Below are 23,265 nucleotides of genomic sequence, written 5' to 3'. Positions count from 1 at the left end.
TCTTTCAACTTATAATTACATTTATGCTTTATGGTCTCCATGCTGACCGGACTCCCAGCAGTAAGCTCACTTTTAATAAGGATCAGTTCGATTGGTCGAGGTTTTATTTTTGCGGTGACTAATTTTATTAATAAAATTCATTTTAAGTAAAAGTTTTTCCGCGAAAAAATAATAAACTCTGTTGTTTTGAATATTTGAGACACTTTCCTTAAAACTCGCGAAAGAGAAACTAAAGCCAAAAGTTTATATATACATACACATATATATATATGTATAGACACAACGTGCATAAGTCGAGTATTCAAGAGCTCGTTAATTATTCATTCGGCTTTGGAGCCGAGTAAAATGGGGATAAATAATAAATGTCTCCATCGTAAGCTTTTCTTTCCTTTCCTCGCCGAAAACTCTGTAACAACCCGAGAAGGTCGAGATCCTAGTTGTTGTTGTTGCTCTGCCTCTTGTACTTCATTATAACTTTATTTCCGCTTTATCTATTATTTATTTATTTCCCTTTTTTTTTTCCGTAAGTAAACAAAAGTTTCAAGTGTTTTTTTTTTAACTCGTTCGATATTCGTTATAATTTAATGCCAAGAAATTAACAAATAAATAGCTTTTATTTTGGAAAATAAGCGCAGAGGAATTCGCAGACCCAATATACGATGATACGCGATGCGAATTGTCAAGCTAAAAGTGCCGGGGCTAGATATCGAGAGAGCTGATTCCCGTTAGTGCCTATCATGGCATATCAATTATCGATCGCCCGAGCGCTTTATCGTGAAACCGATTCGATACCAAATGCATCAACAGCAGAAGCACTTGCTGCAGTAAGCAATGAAAGCACCAAACGATTGCACTAATAGCTCTTGTCTATAGAGAAAATTGATATACAAATCCGTCCGAGTCTTCTATATATGGAGTGAGTTACTGGTTTGATATGTTTCTCTATGATTGTATATCAAGTATATTCACTCAGTAATTTATGGAATTTCATTCCGGTGCTTGAAAAAATTCTTTACTTCACAAATTATTATTTTTTTAATTAATAAAATGTTTATTTTTACTTAAATAATTTGAACACTTAAATATTGATTGGATCCCAGTATTTAACAAGACTAGATTTTACAAGCACGACTGATTGTAAATAAAGTTGTTGATGTGAACCGTTTTATTCACTTGGGGATGCAAATGCTCGACAATTACAGGTGTAACGATGCGCGGTTACGCCGATGATAACTCGAGTACTCCCACAACCGTGAGAAACGTCTGCATAATATCTGTTTAATGCAAATCACATTTGAGAGTTGAGTTTCTTGTCCCGTGACGGTATAAACTACTTTTTCTTTCATTTATTTTTTCTTTAAATTTATTCACTAAGTATCTCGTTAACTTTCTCGCTCGTAAAATTTTTTGTTTACTGCCATCATATACATTTAATATTTATGTATTTATTTATTTATTACATTCGCGAGATTTGACATAATAAATTATGACACAACTCATAACGATCGATTAAAAAATACTTGACACTAAAATAATCACAATTTGATTTAATTTAATCCACCAAGTTGTTTATTTATATTATTTGCGGTTGAATTTATTGGAAAAATATCACGGGAATGGAAAATGAATTTTAATTTAATTAAAATGCAATTACCCCAGGGATTGCGCATCAAAATGTATCAATAATAAAATGAATATGAACTAAAAAAAATTATATTTTCTCACGTCGCCTATTTTTTTTTTTTTTTGTAATTACGTTCTATATTTATCTTCAACTCCCGACGGTTTCTGTCTGCTTGAGATGATAATTTAAAATGTTTTTTTTTTTTTTTTTTTATTTATAATTTTTTCGCTATTTATTCACTGCATAACACACAGAGGAGTTAATAAATATTGAGCAGTTTGCGTGCCGAGGAAAAGCAAAGCTTCAATCATCTTCATCGTCATCTGTTCTGTCCTATCCTTCTATCTATCGGCGTCCTCATCTGAACTCTCATTCTCATCCTAGTTTGGTTCTCTGCTGAGTCTGCTTCTTTTTGTTGTCCCTAGCTCTTCCACTCAACTATAATACTGTATTACGGAAAGTTTTGTCGCTTGGGCTGGAAATAAAAATAAAAATAAAATAATAAATAAACGGGAGAGTCATCGGGGAAATAAAGAATGAGAAAAAAAAATAACCTCGTCAGTTTTTCAATAAAAAAATTCCTTCTTAAACGCGATATTGATAAGACCAAGTACGCCGCGTGATTGCCAACGAGTCTCTAATTAAGAAATTTGTATATATATATATTATATCTATATAATTCAGACCGGTAATGCGTGAATTGGCGTATCGATTGATTTTATTCTTCGGCTTTGAAATTTAATTCAAATTTTTTTTTTTTTTAAATTCAACTATTTAAAAATTAATAAAAATAGTCTGATATTTTTCTTAATTTTTTGTGAATAAATAAATAAATTGAAATTGATTTCTCGTTTGGCCTTTTAAATTTTCAATCAAGCAAGAAAATTCCGGGCGTTATTGAAAAAATATTAATAAAAAAAAAGCATTGATAAAAGAGTGAAAAAAAGTTAAGTAAAGTGGAAGATGATATAATCGAGTTTGCTTGGCACTAAAATCGCTGAACGAGAATATGAGCAAGAGCCAAAGTAATCGCAAGGTAGCCGTACTAGGTATAAAGACGAACCAGGTATATACTCTGTCTTCAAAGTCTCCCCAAGTATCCGTAATAAGTCCGCGAGGAGCGGGAAGTTAAATGCCAGATAGTATAAATAGTTGAGAGTAGGCTTAGTCCTCGTTCTCAAGATTCAAGACTGATCTCGTCTTAAATTTAACCTTTTATTATTAAACAATTTATTTATTAACTCTCAACTTGACGCTCAAATCTCCAGATAATGGATATACTTTTTTAATGCTGTGAATATTCATAGAATCGCTTTTTGGAATTTTGTTATGTATCTGAATATCTCAGACGACAGTCTGAGCTGTTAATTTCACTTGATTCTTACATTATCTTTTTTAGTATACTTTTTGTAAAACGAGGAAAGTAATGCTAAAGCATTTTCCCCCAAGCTTGCAGGTTTATCTTATTTACAGGCTCATTGCTGTTTCATTTTCTCGATTTCTGTATTCATACCTTCAATTCAACATTTAACATTCCAAGGAATAGGATAAAACTCCCTTAAATCTTACTAAAAAGTAAAAATAAACTCCTCGTACTTCAAGTACCATTATAACATCTTATTCAATAACTCCACAATTAGTTTTTTTCATGTTACCCTCTTACTCTACTCTTCCTTTAGCTCTACATTAAGCAAAACAACCCACCCAGCCAAGTAAATAAAATAAACTGAGTCTTTACCGTGATTTTTTCACGTGAAATAATTTTAAACGTCGGGCTTCATGTCTATTGAAATTTTAAATTTTATTCTATTTATTCCGATAAATTATTTACTGAGAAAAATACCAGCTCTCTGATTTTTCTTTAATAATTAATTACTTTTAAACCTTTCAATCCGTTTATAAATATTTGTCTATACCGTCAATGTCAGTCACAGTTTCTAAAAGCATACAACAATGGAGCCCGTATTTTTAACAGCTCATACCTTGGGCTATTATTCGTTAATTCAATTACGCTCGTATATTTTCTATTTCTCTCTTTTATAGAAGACTCTTTCGATACCACAATTTTCTCAAACCATTGGTTTTACTTTTTTTTTTCTTTTTATTAAACCTCTACTTCACTAGTTTATACACGGTTTCTCTTAACTGGCAGTAATGTAAGGTAAAATAAAAGGAGTAAACAATTGTGGAAAAACCAGCATCTGTAGATTTAACTCCCTTTGAACCCATTTCACTCATTTTATTTTTTATTTTTTATCTAACTATTTTTATATCCACTGTAACAACCTTTGTTTCCGACTGTTATTACCAGCTCGTAAAAGCCACTTTAATAGAACGTACATGCGTTCAATGTTACAAATTTTATTTCATTAAAGAAAAAAAAATCTTATTTTTGTTTTATCTTTACAGTGTCTGTTAAAATGGGTGTAATAATGAACTTAACTACCAGATTATTAACAAAAAAAAAATATATATATATCCGAGGTACGCGTTCGAGAGATAAAAACCCATAATTTTTTGTTCTATTTAATGGTAGTGTAATTACACGAAAAATTTCTCGTTGGAAATCTGAACATAGTATGGAAGAATAAAGAAAAGTGTTGGAATTGTTGTTGAAAGGAGTGTAAGAGAGAAAATATTCAGTTGTTTGAATTGTACGGGCAGAAAATCGTAGGTGTCGGGTGCAATTGTCGTTGCCGACTGTCAAGTAATACCACAGCGGTACTATACACGTTAACGAGTTATACAGTCTTTTACACACACACGCACACACACACACACCAGTATGTGTGGCTATAAAGGGTCTATCGACGCAGACGTTTGTAAGTCAGAGAAAGAACAAACTTGACGATAATTAGCTGAACACTGCGCTGTTTCATTTGTGTCTCTGTCGTCTAACAATTTAACTTTCTACCTCCCTTTTCACTCTCAAGTTTTTATTTTATTTTACATCCTACCGTTTTTTGCAGATAATTTTATTTCATTTCATTTTATTTTGTTTCTTTTATTCGTTTCACGGGCTTTTCTGACACTTCAATGGCATTCATCGGCGATTGATTTATGTCGAATGTGTGAATTGTTCGTTTCACGATTGTTCGGAGTCTGTTTTAATATATTATGAAATCGTTATAGAGCTTCAAAGCCACGACAATATTTGTTTTTTTTTTCTGAATGCTTTACGATTTTTTATTTAACTCAAAAATAAAACAATAAATTTAGCCTTTTTAATTTTATTTCAACTAAAAGATTATTTTTTTGATTTTTTTTTTTTTACATAAAAACACCAATTTATATTTTTCGGATAACTTTAATTATAAAACATTATTTTTTCATATTTTTTTTATTGTTGACATAATTTTACATCTCAATATGTTGTATGTATAAATTTTTGATGACTCTGATGATTATTTAATAACAATTATTCTGATTAACTGGTTTCGTAGTTATGTTGAGGCCCAACTGCTGTTTTAAGGTTTCAAAACGTTCTTTATAATTTGAGCATTGACTATGATCTTTTGCGAGCATCCAAAGTTTTGGAATTCTAGAAAATTAAAAATTTATTTAAAAAATATCAGCGGTAAAAATTTAAATAAAAAGAAAGAATTTTAATTCTTATGTGTTGATTAATTGTTCTTACGATTCAGGATCGTTAGGGTCGCAACTCCAATAAACGACGGATTTATAGTCAGTGTACAAAATCCAGAGATTCAAAATGAATGTAGTTTCAACCAATGAGTTGTAAGTTACTTTTATATGTTTTTCTTCATTTACAGTACATGCAGCTGTATATGATTCTAGGTAACCAGTTCTGAATAATCGAGAAGATAAATATTTATATTAATTATCATTCATTATATAATGTGAAAATAGAATTTAGAATACGAAGTTACTTCTTTGAAAATCCAGAAAAGATTGAAGACCAGCCATTGGGGCCGTTGGGTACCAATACCAGTGAGGTGCAACTCAAGTCAGGAAAATTGGTAGCACTCTCTTCACATCCATAAAACGTACCATTAAGCTAAAATAATTATTTTATCGTGAAAATGTCTAATTTAATTATTTTTCCAAAAAATTTTAGTAAAAGCCGTTTAGATAAATTTAAAATTAAATTTTTAACGCATACCATGGGAACTTCCATATTCGGCATAGGTGGAACCCCGGGACATGAATAATTTCTTGTTGACGGTGACTGTCCTTCACCGTAAGCCCCAGCAATAACACAGAAAATAACGATGAAGAAGTTCATGTTTCGATTATTATTCCTCAAAAAATATTTTTGAGAACTGAAATGTGACTTGAAAATCCTCGGCTTATATTCGGATGTTCATACGACTGCAGAAGGGGATTCGCGAATTCAATTGGGCGAAAAAACCATGCGGTAGTTATTACTAGAATATTTCGAAATAGAATTGGATGGAAGAGAAACACAAACTATTAAATTCGTAACTTGTTCTTTTTTTTTTATTTTTTAAAAGTTTTGAGCACTTTTTTTTCTTTACTAATCTATATCAATTTTTTTAATTGAAGTAACTAATGTCAAAAAAAATTAATTAAGTTTTAGAACCTATTTCGATAATTGATAAAAAAAGTCGTTGAGATTATACTTTGCAACACTATTATTTTTTTCTTTAATTACTTTGTTTTTTGATAAAAATTGAATTGTTTTTCTGTCATAATCGACTAATTAATTAATAAATTTTTATTTCGGAATTTTTAACTAAAGCTGAATGTTGAAATAATATATCAGCAAAAAAAGTAACAATAATAATAATTATTATTAATTTAATTGCTCTTTTTTCTATCTCAAAAGTTATTTTATACATTCTCAATTTTTTTAAATAATACTATAGAAAATTCATTTTATTATTATTGCGATTACTTTCGTATAAAAAATATGTAAATATAATATTTACTTCTAATAATAAAAAATTGAAATATATTTTTTAATTTCTTAAGAAGAAAAAAATTGCGGAAATAATCTGTGTGAAAAACAATTAAAGTTATATTTTAAAATATTTATTTTTTTGACGATGTCAATTTTTGCAATTGATACAATTTATAAAGTAAAGCAGTACTAAGTTGATAGTAAACTTAATAGTAAACACATCCGGACTGATTAATTGGAGTCATGATTTCGTTTATGCCCAAAGATTTCATTGCACTTGCTAGATCTTCTTCATCATCATCGCTTGAGCAGTCTTCGGGTCTTCTTTTGTTCGACCAAAGCTGTAATTGGCTAGAGAGACAAAAAATGATTTAAAATTTAAGTATTCAATTACTGATTATTTATTGAACTTACTGTTGAGATCGTATTTGTTCGCAACTGACAACAATGGCTTTATGGATATAATCTGTGCTCATAACCCAGTACGTCTTCACTAATGGTACCGAAGAATTAGTGTTGTAATTTACAATGGTAGTTTTTTGGTCGACAATCTTGGCAGTAGCAGTAACTGATAATCTTTCGTTCGTTCTAAATAATTTAATTAACCAGAAAAAATTATACTAGTGCAAGGAATTGATAGTACAATAGTAATCTATTCAACATCTATTTACTTCCGTGAGATTCCAGAATATAGTACAGCCCATTGGTCGGCACCATGACGTTGCAATGTTAGTAAAGAACAATCGACACGGCCGAGAATATCAAGGGAATTTTATTTGGCTCCATACCAATTTCCGGAAAACTTTAACAAATATTTTCATAAATATTAATTGATTGAGTTAAATTTTTTCGATAAAAGTTGAATTAAAAAATTATATTTTTTACTTTAGCGATATCAAAAGATAAAGCATTCTTGATATGGGGACATGGTCCATCTCGTAAAGCCGACGAATGATCTTCACCATACGCAACAACGATAATGCCAAAAATAACTATGAAACTGTTCATAATTCGGTGATTATTCCTCAGAATTAAATTTTTGATAACTATTTTGTGGATTAACGCTCTGTCTCATTTATACTCAGGTTGCAAAATTAAAGTAGGGGAATCTACATTTTATTGGTTGAAAATAATTAGGCTTCAGAAACTATTAAAGTATATGAACTAATAACAAAAAAAAAAAAATAACAATTAAAGTCGGATATTTCGGATTGCTTTTTAATTTTTTTCTTTTTATAAATTTTACTGTATTTTTTTTTCACTGTATCATGATTATTCTTGAGAAGTAAATTCTTGATAACTGTATTGCAAGTAAAGATTCAGTTATTTAATATTCAGAATATTGAATAATTATATAATAAATAATAAAAAAATAATTAAAGTTTATTGATATTACTTTTAAAAGTTTATTGATATAGTAAATTAAATGTTTGATATGAGGGTTGGTTTTCTCAAATTTCTTTAATATATAATTGATAAATATCCAATTATTATATTTCAAAATTTTTATCTTAAATTTTATTAGAAGCATAAAAAATAAAGTATCAATAACAAATCTTAATTACTTTTTCATTTTAATCGTTAAAAAAATTAACGATAACAAAATCATAAATTCCATTTCTATTTTTATAACAGCTATTATTATTTCTTAACAATACTCTAAGAAAAAATCAATTAAAAGAAGTCAATTGGCTAAAAGTAAACCCCTGACTTTAATAATTATAATTATAAATAAATAATTAACCCTTGTGGCTGAGGAAAATGATAATTTTAGCCGGCGGTATTATTAATTACCTTTTTGTGACGAGTAATTGTGGTTTTCCGTACACGGTAAGCATTAATTAATTAAGCTGCAGTACATTATTAAAACAACAAACAACAAACAAGTGTCACGATCAACATAAAAGACCCAAAAGTGGGAGTAAGGGAGAGAGAAGAAAATTGTGTTGATGATTAAAAGCTCGCCGAGATAATTGAATATTAAGAACTCCACTTGACAAAGTAGTGCCTCTCCATTGTCTGTCTCTTACTCTTAAACAGTGTCTTCTTCCCGAGCTCGAGCTCTGGTATTCCTCGTACGAAGGGTAGCGCCGGAATCGCGAGCTGGAAATGGGTTGATTTTAATTAAAGACAAACATCATCTCTCTACAACTCACGGGCTCTTCCAGCTGAACCACTCCGTGAAAACAATACATTCTACTTGCTCCTTTTTGAGATTCTCCGCTCTCTCCTCCTTCTCCCCTCGCTCTTTATCTCATCCCTCATCCGTCTCCTTCCATCAGCTCGTTCCGTCATTTTACTATTTACTCAGTTCGCAAAAAAACAACATAAAATAACATAAAAATGTTAACCCGTAAAAAATCTGGTTTACGTCCGTTGGCCCCATCATCGGCATGTGCTTGGTACACTCAGTACACTTATAAATTCATAACAAAGACCTAAATTAGTGACGTAAAAAAACTCTGGAGCCTTTTTCAAGGCGACAATAATTTACACCGGAAAAAAAAAAAAAAAAATCGGTATCTTTTTTTTTTATCATTTACGTCGTTTTTAAGGCGATATTCCTCAAAGTTTTATTTTTCTCAAATGTACTTTTGATCTGAATGGAGAAAAACTCTTCAGCACTCGATAGTGAAACCCAGTGGGGTCGTAAGTGGAAGCAAAAGTGTTTACAAGATAGAACGAAAGAAGAAAAAGAAAACAAGGTTATTTAGTTTTTCAAGTGCAACAAATGAGTCGTGATTGTCCTTGCAGATTGAAACTGTCTTAACCTGAAGCTGCAAATGAAAACAAATAAGGTTAAGTAAAGTAAAAAAGCGATCCTTGAAATTAATTGGAGAACTGGGTAAGCTCAGTTCTAATCGAACGTGATAAACGATTTTTCCACGGAAGGTATTTTTTATATGGTACCTTCGTGTTTGGTAAACTCCTCACGTACATACTGTGTCGTAAAGACAAATAATCCTATCTCTTTCTCCATCTTACCTTTACTTAAAATAAACTATTTTTATTTTACTTCATTTTATTTTCTACTGCTAAATAAAAATAAAAAATAAATAGTGATAAAAATAAAAATAGCTCCACCTAATGAAAGTGGGACGTCCGACAAAAAGATTTATGGACAAAAGCTTTTGTGGCTGTGGTATTTTTGTTTTATTATTTTAAATGATAAAAATATGAATAAAAGCCATAGTACGTAGTACAGATATATTTATATAAAGAGGACTTTTATCTATAGCGATACATGTAGAAATAAATATCAAATTAAATGAATTGTTTTTTTTTTTTTTGTGAATGAGAGAAATTAAATTGGACGATTCAATTTCAAGTTCAGCGGAGCGAATAAAAAATTGCCGGATGGAAAAATTTTCAGTAACTTTGTATCCTTCTGTGGAGTATATGTTTTTTTTTGTTTTTTTTTTTTTTTTGTAAATGAGTGTTATGTACATGTATGAAATAAAAATAGCGGGTATAAAGGTAAAAGTTGCGTCGAGAGTTTTCCCTAGAAATTTCATCCCTCAATATCGCGAGCGACAGAGAGTGTAGAAGAGAGTGTACCCGAAGTAAAGTAGCCCGCAGAGCCGCATCGAATCTCGTCCCTAGACAGGATATTCTCCCGCAGGATGTTGTATCCTTAATGTATTTACCTTGGCTCCTAACCCCTATCGAACTACCACTAGCTCCTTTGATGGCCCCCACGGCCTTACGATCTCAACCTTACAACACGCTCTTTCCTTTACTCACCCACTCGCTTGCTTTCGCTCTATACGCTCTTGTAAATTGTGTTTAGATGTGTCCTCGACACACGCCACAGCCAGAGGGAGACCCTGAGAAGTCTCCTCGATGTCGTAAAGATCCGTTTAGCCTTTACCGAGGGATTAGAGACGAATATATATAGATACTTGCTCCAGAAGATACTTAATCTTACGTTTGTTTATACAATATAAAATAGTAAATTTTAAATTAAAGTTATCTATTTATTTTTATTCTTTAAAATTTTTTTAAAATTATTGCAAATTGATTAAAAATATAAGAAAATATTTTATGTTGATTGCTTGAAGGTCTTTAAAATTATTTAGAATATTTTATAGCTAATAAAATAATAAAAAATTTTAGAATCAAAAATTGATAAAAAAAAGTAGCTTACTATAAAATTTCAAACACAATTAATACTTTAATTTAAGAAATATTTTCCGTAAAAAATAACAAACATTATTAGACAGCCTAATTACGGTAACAGAAAGTATCTTGAAAGTTAGTTATCCAACAACAAGTATTTAAGATGTTTAAGAAAAGTTTATCCGTGTTATGTTATTTCTAAATTGAAATAAAAGTGTCAGGCAACAGTTTGAGAAAGTTTAGTCTCTCGGCTGAGTGCTCAGCTCCGACGTCGAGATGAGAGGGTGGGTGGTCTGACGGCATATATACCCCGGAGCCACGTGTGTACATCGTCTTCGAATTAGTAAAATCCCCCGATGCTAATTTCACCTCATTAGCATGTCGCAGGGTGTGCCAAGGAAATTTTACCAAAGTTTCACAACCCAATGCCTTGGAGTAAAGGTGTGTCTCGAATAGTGCACCAGAGTCTGTTTTCCTTCTCTCCTCTTGAGAGTTTGAGTTTGCTTATCAGTGTGAAGTCGGGCTAGCGGTGTGTCCCCGCTATTTAGATGTGCTTGCGCGTGAGATTATGTATAAGGAATTCTCTGTACTCTATTCTATCCTTAGATAACGATAACGATAATAACAATAATAATTTAATAATAACAATGATGATAATAGTCACAGTAGGAGTAGTTGGTACTGGCATTAACAGTTGGCGTCGTCTGCTTCTGGCAGGAGCTCTTCATACGCCAGACACGATTTTCTACTTAGCAGTGGAGCCGCATCCAGCACGTGGAGTCGATGATGGCATGACGTCCGACACCGAATACCTATCTATATAGGATGGACCCTGTTATATTGAGAAAAAAAGTCAACCGGGAAAATAAAAGGAAGGAGAGAGACCCGAGAGGAAAAATGAATAGAATAAAAGAACAAAGATGAAATATTCCCGCGAGACTCGTTGAATAAGACTGATCGGAATTATTATATATACTTGAGAGCAGTAGGTAGATAATACTTTCTTTAATGGCTTTCCGGTGCACTTTCGGTTTATATGCTAGTGTGAGCGACCTTCGTAACCCCAATGTCTTTACACTTGACGGCTGTTCGGCAACCCTGTGAGTTCTGAGAGTGATCGATAGCAAGAGACACAACTCCATTGATTTATTTTCTCTCAGTGGAGTCTATACTATTTTTGTCATAATATTTGTTGTACTAAAATGTTTAACGTGGCTTTAGCTTAATATATACCACACAATGTGGGTTTTATAAATATCTTTGTGAAAACAGTTTTAGTACAAGAGTTTTCCATCGAAATTACAATCTAAGAAAATAAATTAGATCCAATTGAGAGTCGTTAGTAAAATTATGTATTGATAAAATTAAGAAGGTCAATAAATAATTTTTTATTATCAATTTTGAACCGTTGAATGTTGTTAGTTTTATAAATTATTATTTTTTATTTAAATAATTTTTTAATTTTTAATTTAAAAATTATTAAAATTAATATCCAAATATTAATATTTAAAGAAATAATTTCAATAGATACTGAAGTAAATAAATTTTTATCAAAAAATCAAAGTACATAAATGTAAAGTATATATAAAATTTCAACAATAAAATCTTCAAAAAAATTTATCTTTATGGAACGATATTTTAATATTTTTTATTCCCAATCCAAATTGGATGTATATTATATAAATACGTATAAAATACTATTTCCAGTAGTCGAGCCCCCAGGAAAGTCAGACTCGATTTTCTGCTCGACAGCGAGCGTCTCAGTACACCGAACAAGAAGTGTGTTACCTATATAATATCCCCAGTGCAGTATTACCTATATAATATCCCCAGTGCAGTAGTATGGAGTACAGAGCCGAGCTTATACCACTACCTAGTATACTTACTACCGTAGCGTATCCAATACACGTTGGTTAGCAATGCTACTTCAAGCACTAGATTCGTATTCGTCGTGCTTCCATTCACCTTGTTGCCATTTACGGGCGAAACATTTCCAAGAAAAAAAAAATATACTAAGTCCACACGGGATCCCAATTCTTTTCCATCCGAAATATTTCCTCTTTAAACCTGTCTCTTTATATATCCAAAGGCGTTAGAAATGTCTGATGTCTGACTGTCGCAGATCTACAAGAGCACGACGTTTGCGAATCATGATATCGAATTGCGTAGTCACTCGTGAAGACACTCAAGAGTATAATATAAGCACATATAACATGTGCGTGCATATACATATGTTCATATGTTCATCCGAGATTTCTTGTACGAAATTCAGCTCTGTACTCTAACATTGAGATGTATTTCAGTCTTAGATATTTCTCGCACTTGGTTTGGCGAAATTTTCGCTTGATCGGCACCACAAATCCCGTTCCACCTTGATGAACAACTCGGCTGGTGAGACTGGCACTTGTGAAAAGACCAGACACACCGGATGTGCCACTGATAGCTACTACATAAAGGGCGATGGTTCATGAGCACACCTCTCGTCATTTATACCTACCCGCCGTACTCTACATACATAAACTCATCCTCTCAAAATAGACACCTTCTCTTTCTCTCGTCGAGACCTGTCTCTGGAGCCTTCAGCTACCACGAACATCAACGAGCCTTACCACCTTATATCTAGACATAACGTACCTTTTAAATTTCTACTTGATATTCTCTCTGCGGATATTCCACTGTGATTTCGTGGGATAAAACGAATACGTCCTACAGCAATTTACCCGAACAATTTATCATACATAACATGTATATTTAAACGTCTTTTAACTTATTTTTATTTCTATTTTTTCTAGACCAAATAATTGTCTATTGTCAGTGAAAAAACAAAATAAAATACGTATTTTTCAATCGAAAATAAATTTTTTTTTAAGGCTTACATTTTTTATGGACCTAGAAAAAATATCAAAAAGACCTTTTACAAATATTTTTATTTTTATTTATATAAAAAAGTTTATTCAAAAATAAAAAACTAAATTAGTCTGTTTATATAAATGTATGTTTGTACTAACAATAAAAATAATTCTCCGGAGATTTAATGGATCAACCTAATTTTTTTCTTATCAGCTTTAGATTCTTGTGAAAAAAAAGTTTATCGGCTATTAGGAGCGTAATCCTCGTAATATATTTTTCAACATAATACTCAAACTTTTTTTCAAACAATAACATTTTATATTTTTTGTTATTATTAACTTCATTGTATTACAAAACAATAATCATAAACAGATAAGCCGAGAATCAATTACCGGCAAAGAGATAAGAAAAACAATTAGTAATATCTATCGTTGGAATTTTTATTATCTCATAAAAATATGAGATATTTTTTTTTTTTAGTATAAAAAAAAATAAATTAACTCTTATTGTTGTATTTATTAAATTGATCTAGCTGTTAATTATTCATGAGCATTAAAAGCGTAAACAGCTCTTCGTTCAGGTTCAATAAATGAATTTAATTAAGCGTAATTGTTTCAGGTTTGGAAGCCGAATTGTATTACGTGCGAGAGGGCGTAGTGAATGCATACGCAATGTCATTTGTAGTTCCCGTTCCAGCGAACATTGCAGACTTGGAATTTTCTTGGAAGAGTTTGGCGGGCATTCCTGTAAGTAACTACATAATAATAAATGTACTCAATAATCCGGTAGTTAGTACTCACAAGCCGGGAGTCAGAGCTGGGAGCTGGGAGCTGGGGGGTCAGCTATATTAGTAGCTGCTCGCTATCAAGATTCAAGAGATTGAGAAAATAATGCGAAGATAAGAAGGCAATATAAAACGTTAGGAATTCGGATTTATGTTGTTAGCAGGACGAGTAATAGAGGGTGGGTGAAGATCTCGCAGGCTCTGGCTCGTGTTAAGGGCCGTGTCACGAGTGCTCTCAGGGGAACTCGGGCTCGGTTGATTGCACTTTTCGCAACTACATAATCGTCTATGAAACTCTGTTATACATTTATTATTTATTTTCATACTCATTATTATTAACGAGCCAAAAAAATTAACCCGAAACCTAATCCGTTAAAATATTAATCCATCATTAATTTTTAACGCGATAAAATTTTTTGTTTTTTTAGTAGCATCACACATCATATATCACGCATCGCTATTTTTTATTTACGAAACAAAAATATCAATTCATCAAAATAGTCTGGCGTAAGCTTGATAAAATGTATAATAATAGAATTCAAATCCCCAAAAATCTCAAACCCAAATTGAGCCGAGATAAACAATCGTGAAATCACATCGTCCCCTCGAAAAAATAGAGCTCGCGGGTCATTCAAATCCACATGTATCTATATATCTATATGTTTATATATATATATATAGACTAATATACACATGGTAGGAATATACAGAGGGGTGAAAAGTGAAAGTATCGTGTGAGGGGGATGAAGAAAAAAAATAAAACAGGGGCTCGCATTAACACACTCGTGACAATGGAAAACAAAGTAAACACGTGACAACGACTATGACAATAGTACATTAAAAGTTTGTGTCGTTCAGTAGTCCAAGAGTAGTCCAAGAGTAGTCCGCTGAAGGAGCCTAAATGCTGGCCTAAAAGTCCAAATTTATTGACAGCTGATAGGACGGTGTTGCCCTTGTCAGGATTATTCGATACAGATTCGAAATTGGAGACTGCCAAAGACTGGAGATGAGGAGAAGGCTGTGAGCGGTTGAGGGGCTGTGATGCTGAAATTGAAGGCTAACGCGTATATGTAGTTATAGTTAGTGTGTTACGTACCAGAGTCGTGAAAGTGTGTGTTGTACAGCATTATAGAGTGTATGTATAGCAAAGCAGAGCTCGAGAGCGAAAGATCGGGTGGTTAGTAAAACCTGTCGGTCTCTCTTCGAGGGGGAGTATCAATACTCTATCAATATGAAATACAAACAGCCGTGGCGGTGGTTTAGTTTCGGGGTTGAGGTTGGAGATGGGGCATCCGCTGCTCCCGACTACGCCACGGTCGTCAAGGAAACCAAACGTTCTGGTAACGCCAGCGTGAAGAGAGAACCTACTGCCGTCCTCCCTTGTTTCCTTGTTTCCTCATCCCTCAGTTCGGTTTCTCATCTTTACTCTTACTATTTCCTCAGATACCTCTTTTCCACTTGTATACTTTCAACCGAGCCTTAATTCTCATTCCCTTTATTTTCAGTCAACCCCAGGGGCCCCTTTCTCCTTCCTGAATGTCTGTCTTGCTTCCGCGACGTAAATGTGCCATTCGTTTCTTCCGTTTTGCCCTCAATCAGACGTTAAACGACAAGGAAATTGACGCTGCGCTACAAGCTGGCTCTTTTGGTTATGCTCGGCAAAGAACTTGCTGAAGTGGGGGATCAGGAAAACGCGGGGTCTGTTGCGTGGATTCTCCTCCTTGTGATGATCAAGTGAAAGTTAGGAGCGAGGAGATGATGAAAACCGTTAAAGTGTAAGAAGGAGAATGCCAGAAGTATACAAAAGAAAAAAATAAAATAAATGATGGAAAAGCGTCGCCGATGGAGATGGGATGGGGAAAGTCGATGAGGGAGAAAAAAATGAATTTGCTCGAGGACTCAAAGGGAGTGATAATTGAAATGTTTTATATACAAGAAAAATCAACGAGAGGTATTTAAGGGCGAGGGCAACTTTTTAAACAAAAGAGGAGAAAAAGGAAAAGTTAACTGTTGTGACATTGTAAGTATCCAACTTTAGAAAATAAAGTTTTAACGGAGATCGAAATTCTGTAAAGTTACTGAGAAAATTGGTAATTATATAGCCAATAATAATAGTAGCTGCGATAAAAAATATCGGTATAATGAGTTTATTATGCGAGAAGTGAACTCAAGTGAGAAAGTGACTAAATTTATACGAAAAGCTCGTTATTTAGTAGCCGAGGAATTTCGAGGATATAATAGAATGAATAACGACGTGACACTGGAGTTATGGTTAAATAATGAGTAGGATTGTATACGATCTGGTCAGAGAAGCTCAGTAGAATGGAAGCTCGTAAACGGCGAGATTTAGTTTTCGATTCCCTAACTGATGTATATATATATATATATATATATATATATATAGATCCATAAGTATCGGTTTTACCTAAATTTACCGGCTAAACCGCGAGCTAAATTTGATACCGATACCCGGTAGCCATAAAAGTATATTATTATAATCCCATAATGGTTTTACGAATTATAAAATACGAGGGCAAATATATTTCACCTTTTTTCACCGGACTTTAGGCGATAAAAATTAAATTAACGTTAACTCAAAATTATTGCGTATTTGCTGATAAAATTTATCTCCTCTTTATTTATTTTTTTTTTTTTTTTACAATAAATTCAATTTCTGAAATTCGAACCGGATTTTTCAAACCTATTATCGTAATAAATATTTATGCGGGTTATATTCCGAGTTTTTATATCACGTTACGTTATATCGCGTAACTTTCAATAGAAAGGTAGAATAAATGTTATTTCAAGTATGGAACTCGGATAGTAATGATATCAGCGAATTTATAAAAGTTATAAATAAAAGGGGAAAAAGCTATATGAGGAATCAAATGCATTTGCGACTTTCCGACCGTGAATAAACGGAAGAGCGTATTATATCTTGGCCACGGAATTCCTGGATTACTCTAATTTTCCGGGCCCACTCAGAAAATTTCGATCAGATCTGTTGTATATCTCCGGGCGTACGAAGCGCAGAGGCGATGAGAGAGTCGGGTCAAAATGGCAATTGCAGGCTCATGCATACATACATAGAGACTCCTTTCTTTACATATGTATAGAGCATTTGTGAGGACGTTTGGAAGAGCAACGATAGCAGCCGAATGTTTATCCTTTGCTCTTACGCTGCACTGAAACAGATCTATATCCTCATTCTCCAGTCTCTTTTACCTCTACTCGGTGGACCTGGTTTTTCTCATACCACTAACCCAGGATAGTCGGGTAGCTTGAAGCTTCATCCGAGCATTTTCCATCCCGTTATCTGTGGGATTCCTCGTTCCAGCAGAGTTCGTTAGTCCGACAGGAGAAATGGAGAGATGCTCAGAACTCAAATCCCGGAGCACCGCAGCACTCTCCGATGGTAATCTCCGAGTGACTCGCGTTCATTTTATCTTTTATTTTATTTTCTAGCTACTTTTTTCCAATTCGTTGTCCGCGACAAGACGAAAGAGGGTTCCGTACCGATTCGTTTTATCATATTTTTTTTTTCCACTTTCAGCCACGGCCTCGTCTTTTATTACTGTGTTTTCCGCGATGTTTCGATCCAAGTTTTATTTTCCTTAGCTCTGTATAAATTTATCGGCGCGATTATTGTCGTCTGTTGTTGTAACACTCAAGTGGCTCTACTCGGGAAATATAAAAATATGGCTCCCAAGGAGAAGCTCCGAGGTATAATCTGGCTTTACTTAGCGCTCAAGTATACTGCAGTCTGCTCTGTACACGATATTTATCTCCGAAGAAGTTTGAATTATTTTCCTCCCGAGTCTACTAATCTCAAAAATTATAATTAAATGTTACCTTAATAAATTAACCCTTATTGGACATTTTTTTTATAAAAAAAAAAAAAAAAAAAAAAAAAAACAATAATATAATTATTAATTATTAATTTAAAATAATTAATCATTTTAAAAGTAATGTTAATTCTTTAAATGTGTTAAGTATAAAGGCAAATTTAGTAATAAATGAATTTCTAAAACCGGGGATTTAAATTCAGAGGTAGAAAATTCAGCAAAAAGCTTATTCTGCATCATTGCCCCCAGCATTATTCTCGAAAAGTAAAAAACCAAAGCAAAAACCTCAGATAAAAATCTTTTAAAAAAAAACTAAAGGGATTTGTTTCCCCGGTTTATCAAGTTTGATCTCACAAATTCTTGGTCTCGAGCACGTCTTCGGAAAGTAAAAGGTGGAAGGGGTAGTATGTGCGCTTTTGCACGTCGGCATGCTTTAACTCACACCACATTGATTTATCCTTTAGCCCGTTTCTCTTATTTGGTTTATCTCCGATACCATCCGCCAATTCAGCGGCGATACTATCTCTTCTAGGATCCTTGATAAATTTTTCCTCTTTGCGCATTCACTGGCGTCGAAGCGGTAAATGCAAACGCCGAAGTTGAAGTACTAGCAAAAGTAGAAGTACCAGCGGAAAAGCTTCCACGAACTGCAATGAGTCACAAGCTATTTGACTTTATCAAGATCAATCCTTAACTTTCAGAACCCCTGTAGACATTTTCAGACAACTACGACTTGTACCACCAGAACACCCATTTCTCTTATTCTCCCTATTGATAACTAGGGATGTCATTCTATTCTATTCTATTCTGTTTCTATGGCTGTTTCTTGATAAATATATATCTATAAAAGACACATAAATCTGTAGGTAGGCAGAGTAGATAGAAGATTGTACAGCAGAGCAACATTCAGCAGTTTTGTGGCGTATTCTTATGTATATCGCTAAGATTTTTCCCGAGTGATTATCCGGCTGAGTCATCCTCGTTTGCGCCGTCTTAAAAGTTTCCTAATAAACAAAAGTCATAACATGTCATGGCCCTGACTTATGAGCTTGAGTCATTCCGTCAATTAATCTTCAGCGGCCTTAGTACCCATCAACATCCTTATCTCCCGTATCAATCAATTACTTTAGTGTCTTGTAGCATAACCAATAAAATTAAACTCGACAATCGACCCTCGTCTTCGTCCTACTAACAAGTATTCTCTAGATTCATTTTATGGTTAGATAAATAATTTTATACATTTACGATACGCAAGATAAAATATAAACAAAGTCAATAAATTTTTTTTTATCATCCCAGTCGTACTAGACTGGAAAGTGCAAAACATCTTATATTATCGATATCTCAGATTTATTACAGTTTTTATTCACAGATAAATCAAATTTTTCTGCTGTACTGAAATATTTCAATATTTAAGGCTAGTTTTATTTTATTGTCCAACTTTTTTGGGGAATAAAATTTTACTGTAGATATGTGATGTGTATTTTTATTGTCTATTATTATTTTATTTAATAATATTTGTATAAATTTTACCAATCCTAGTATGGGTACTGTATTTTTTATTTATGCTGATAAATCATCAAGTTTTTCAATTTGGAGAAAAAATTTGCTGTAATTTTTTTTTTTTATTCTGAACTGAATTGACCGTATTGTAGAAATGAAACGACTTCATAGTTTCTTAAAAAAAAAAAAAAAAAATAAAAATTCGGGATCTCCGATTGCAGCAATTCCGTAACGTATTATCGAAGTTATAGCGTATTTTCTTTTGGAATATGAGTTTATATCCCCAGGATATAAACGCCATTTTGGTCATGCACCAATTTATTTTTCTAAAAAATATCTTTAAAATCGTTGTTTTGCGCTATATATCTTACGTGCTACAGATAAATTAAAAAAAAAAAAAAACCCTTAAATTTCTCTGAATTATTTTTTATCGTAAATTTAGCAAAAATATGATTTAGACATTGTTAGTTCAATCACTGGTCAATTACTTTACTATCTAATAAATATTTCAAAAGCGATTTGAGGCACTTAATGGTATTACCACTGGGCGGGTCGTTGTGAGGTTTGCTTAATAGACAGGCACGGATAAAATAGAACTAAGAGAAACAAATTAGTTCATATGAATATAGGGGCACCAGTATATAGATTAATCTTTAATATAGTTTCACCCCTGAAAAAGTTTCTGCCCATCAATTGTCACATCTGTGACTACTGTGCAGCGGATAAAGCTCACTAATAGTGAACACGAGGATCGTGAGTCACTTGTCACCTTAATTTTCCCACATTGAAGATCGTCACGATCTAGTTAAGTCTGCACTACAAGTACGTTCGGCTAAATAGGAGTCGAAGCGTTAACGAGATTGTAAGCGCTTGTACGAGGGTAAATCAAAATGCGTTTGTCAGTATATCTATACATGTGTGTTTTCGAGCCGAGATGTAAGAATCTTTGAGTGTAAGCTTATATATACGTCTATCTCCAGTGTATAAAAGAGCCAAATGAATACGGGCGCGAATAAAGTTCGTAACGTCTAGTTTAGTTTTCTCTCTTATTCGCGACACCGGAGAACTAAGTTAAGCTGCGATACGAGCAACACAGAGAGGATAGCAAGAGAAGAGAAGAGAAGAGAAGTACCAGCAATTGGGGATGATTTGTGAATCATCCACTTGTTAGACGAAAGTTCCTTCCACTTTCCAGTGGAGTAAATTTTCGCGCCCTCCTCTTGGGCTTTTTCATGTGAGAATTAAAGGGGCCGGTGGGAGGGGGACCAAAAAAGAGATGAGGAAAAGCCAAAGGAGAACCGTAGACGAGATCTGGAGCGGGAGCCTGTTTTCGACGCCTCGGGGGGCCAAATGGTAAGTAAGGGACTACTAGAGAGAGACAGAGGCGGGGAAAAAGAGAGAGAGAGAGAGTTAACTTACCCTACGGCGACAATTACTTGTAATACTGTCGCCCCCAGCGGTGACGGGGACTCGATGGGGCGTACTCTCGATAAAAAAGATATTACCGGGCTCTTTTTATTCACTCCGCTCCCGCTTTAGAGGTCATAGTAGTGTCTTTCAGTTGACAGTTGTCTATATGCGGGACCCTCAGCCCTTACTTACACTCTACTTGGTTACTTACGCGCTCGTCTTATTCCACTTGGTGATTATTAGCACAGTTTGAATAAAAAAAACTTTTTGGGATTCGCTGGGATTATCATAAGCATATGATCATGAATCACTCATATTTTATTCAACAGTTTTATTATTTTTTTTTTTGTATTAAAATTTTGATAACGTAAATTTTGAAATCTTATCTGTGATTCTGATACAAGCTTTGCAAAACTGAGATAAAATTTTCATATTAAATTCTTTTAAATTTACATGATAAAGTTTTATCAATGAAATCCGTTTTATTCATTAGATTATTATAATTTTTGATACTATAATTTAATTGTTATTTAAAATTCACATCCGAGCTCTAAATTTCAGACAAAAAGTTTCTAATTAAATAGTACAAAATGAACTTAAATATTTATCTTAAACCTATTAGTCAAGTAAAAGTTTCTATCTCATTACTGACTTTTAGATGTAAAATAAGTTTGATACCATCCGTAAAAATTTTTAAATTAAATCAACTTGAAAAACATTGATCTTATCAAGGATTTTATAAATACTCGGTTGAAAAAAGTAAATAGTAAAATTTAATTAGATTCTGGTTAATTTTAAGTATTTTAAATAGTACATCAGACTACCGTAGGAACATCAATTTAAATTTTACTCAACATTTTTAATTTGATACTTAAAAAAGTGATTTGTAGCGGTTGCTACAGTAAATAACGACTTTTTCTTTAAAAATTATTGTTTTAAACAGAAAAAAGCATCAAGTCAATAATTATAGTTCCATTTTTATCGCTCCGTGTAAAAATTTAATACCTTACCTGCTAAATTATTAACATTGGCTCCATTAAAATTTAAAATTATCTCGATAAAAATTAAGTAACCTTTTTTAATATTTTTTACGTATCATGCAATAATTTTTTTTTTTTGCTAAATATGATAAAAAATTGAAGTTTAAATAATAAATTCCTACACTTAAATTTTTTTGCCAATTTCATAGCTTGTATTACTGTTTTATTTAAAATAGTATTTATCCTGAATTTCTTGTAATTTAATTTTTTTCCGTGTAAGTGGCAAGATAAAAAATGAGTTAATAACATGAATTATAAATTGTGACATAGATTGTGACACGAAGTGGTTAAATTGCCGCAGGAATAGACTTAGGTCCAGAAACACGGGCATATGTGGAGTGTGCAGCGATCCTTCATCATTATCTTCACTGACTCCCGTAATAATACAGCTGGGAGGCTCGGGTGTCTAGCCGACATTCGGTAGAGTACACCAGCATCATCATAACTGTCAGCACTGATGATAGCAATTTCAAATTAATTGGGAATTTACTGAGATCGGATCTGGCGACGCAAAATGATTAATTAACTACTTCCAGCATCATCATTGCATGCCACACGCTCGACCGAAATATTCCGTGTGTGTAGACTGTTACACAAAGTACAGCAGTGCGTAAACGGGACGCAGAAGTACGCAGAAGTACATATATGTCGACGAACTACTAATACAGAGTGGGACGAAGTACACGACATATATCTGTTGGAGTAGCGTGGTAGCGGTAATGCACGCAGACCAGCAAGCTTTACTCGTGATGGCATCAGCGCGACGGCTAGCTGCGATAAGTCCTGTGGGATAACAGCCTCGTGTTTCGGATAACAGAGAATATCACGGTACACCCGACACCGTGAAACATACCGCGTCGTGGCCGTGACAAACACTCTGTTACTGGTATGCCATTTCTCTACCTTCTATCCTCTCTTCTGCTCTATTCTACGTATCCGTGAGCACCAGTCTAGAGGCCGTCGTCCGCCATAGCCATCGCCAGTTCAACACCCCCAGCCCCGGGAACCCTAACAGATTATACAGCATAATCACTAGAAACTCGAGACCTCGGCGTAATTCCCATGAAATTATTCGCTAAAATTTATATACTCACTGTCAGACGACAAATAACTGGGTATTAAAATACCATATCACGGATTATTATTTTTTAGAGATTATGATACCACTGTTAATACCTAAATTAAACTCGTTCAAATATCACTCT

At 33.3% G+C, this 23,265-nt stretch overlaps 2 protein-coding genes and 1 pseudogene across 3 annotated transcripts in view; 1 reads left to right on the top strand and 2 right to left on the bottom strand.

Annotated features, from left to right (window-relative positions):
• The window catches only part of LOC141529394 (tyrosine-protein kinase Dnt), a 144,410-nt gene that overhangs the window by 87,564 nt on the left and 33,581 nt on the right, over positions 1-23,265 (top strand). For both annotated transcript variants that reach the window (XM_074245898.1, XM_074245897.1), the window contains one exon: positions 14,097-14,224. In XM_074245898.1, coding sequence (XP_074101999.1) covers positions 14,150-14,224 — 75 coding nt within the window. In that variant the 5' untranslated portion in view covers positions 14,097-14,149. The remainder of the gene's footprint in view (positions 1-14,096; positions 14,225-23,265) is intronic.
• On the bottom strand, positions 5,033-5,870 carry LOC141529366 (uncharacterized). The gene is made up of 4 exons (XM_074245869.1): positions 5,748-5,870; positions 5,515-5,642; positions 5,262-5,432; positions 5,033-5,165 (listed from the first exon to the last, which is right to left on the bottom strand). The coding sequence occupies exons 1-4, from the start codon at positions 5,868-5,870 to the stop codon at positions 5,033-5,035; spliced, it is 555 nt and encodes a 184-aa protein (XP_074101970.1).
• On the bottom strand, positions 6,671-7,517 carry LOC141530164 (lopap-like; annotated as a pseudogene).

The sequence above is a fragment of the Cotesia typhae genome, unplaced genomic scaffold (genome assembly GCF_013202065.1).
Source record: "Cotesia typhae breed Kobodo isofemale line unplaced genomic scaffold, CoteBio_Ctyphae contig_48, whole genome shotgun sequence".
In the NCBI taxonomy this organism is placed as follows: Eukaryota; Metazoa; Arthropoda; class Insecta; order Hymenoptera; family Braconidae; genus Cotesia; species Cotesia typhae.
This window is presented reverse-complemented; position numbering and strand designations above follow the sequence as displayed.

Excerpts from the sequence above, each read along its gene's own strand:
- LOC141529366 (XM_074245869.1), bottom strand. The coding sequence starts at position 5,870 with ATGAACTTCTTCATCGTTATTTTCTGTGTTATTGCTGGGGCTTACGGT. Across the intron at positions 5,643-5,747 it reads CGAATATGGAAGTTCCCATG|CTTAATGGTACGTTTTATGG; the intron begins GTATGCGTTAAA and ends TAATTATTTTAG. Across the intron at positions 5,433-5,514 it reads TTTTCTGGATTTTCAAAGAA|AACTGGTTACCTAGAATCAT; the intron begins GTAACTTCGTAT and ends TCGATTATTCAG.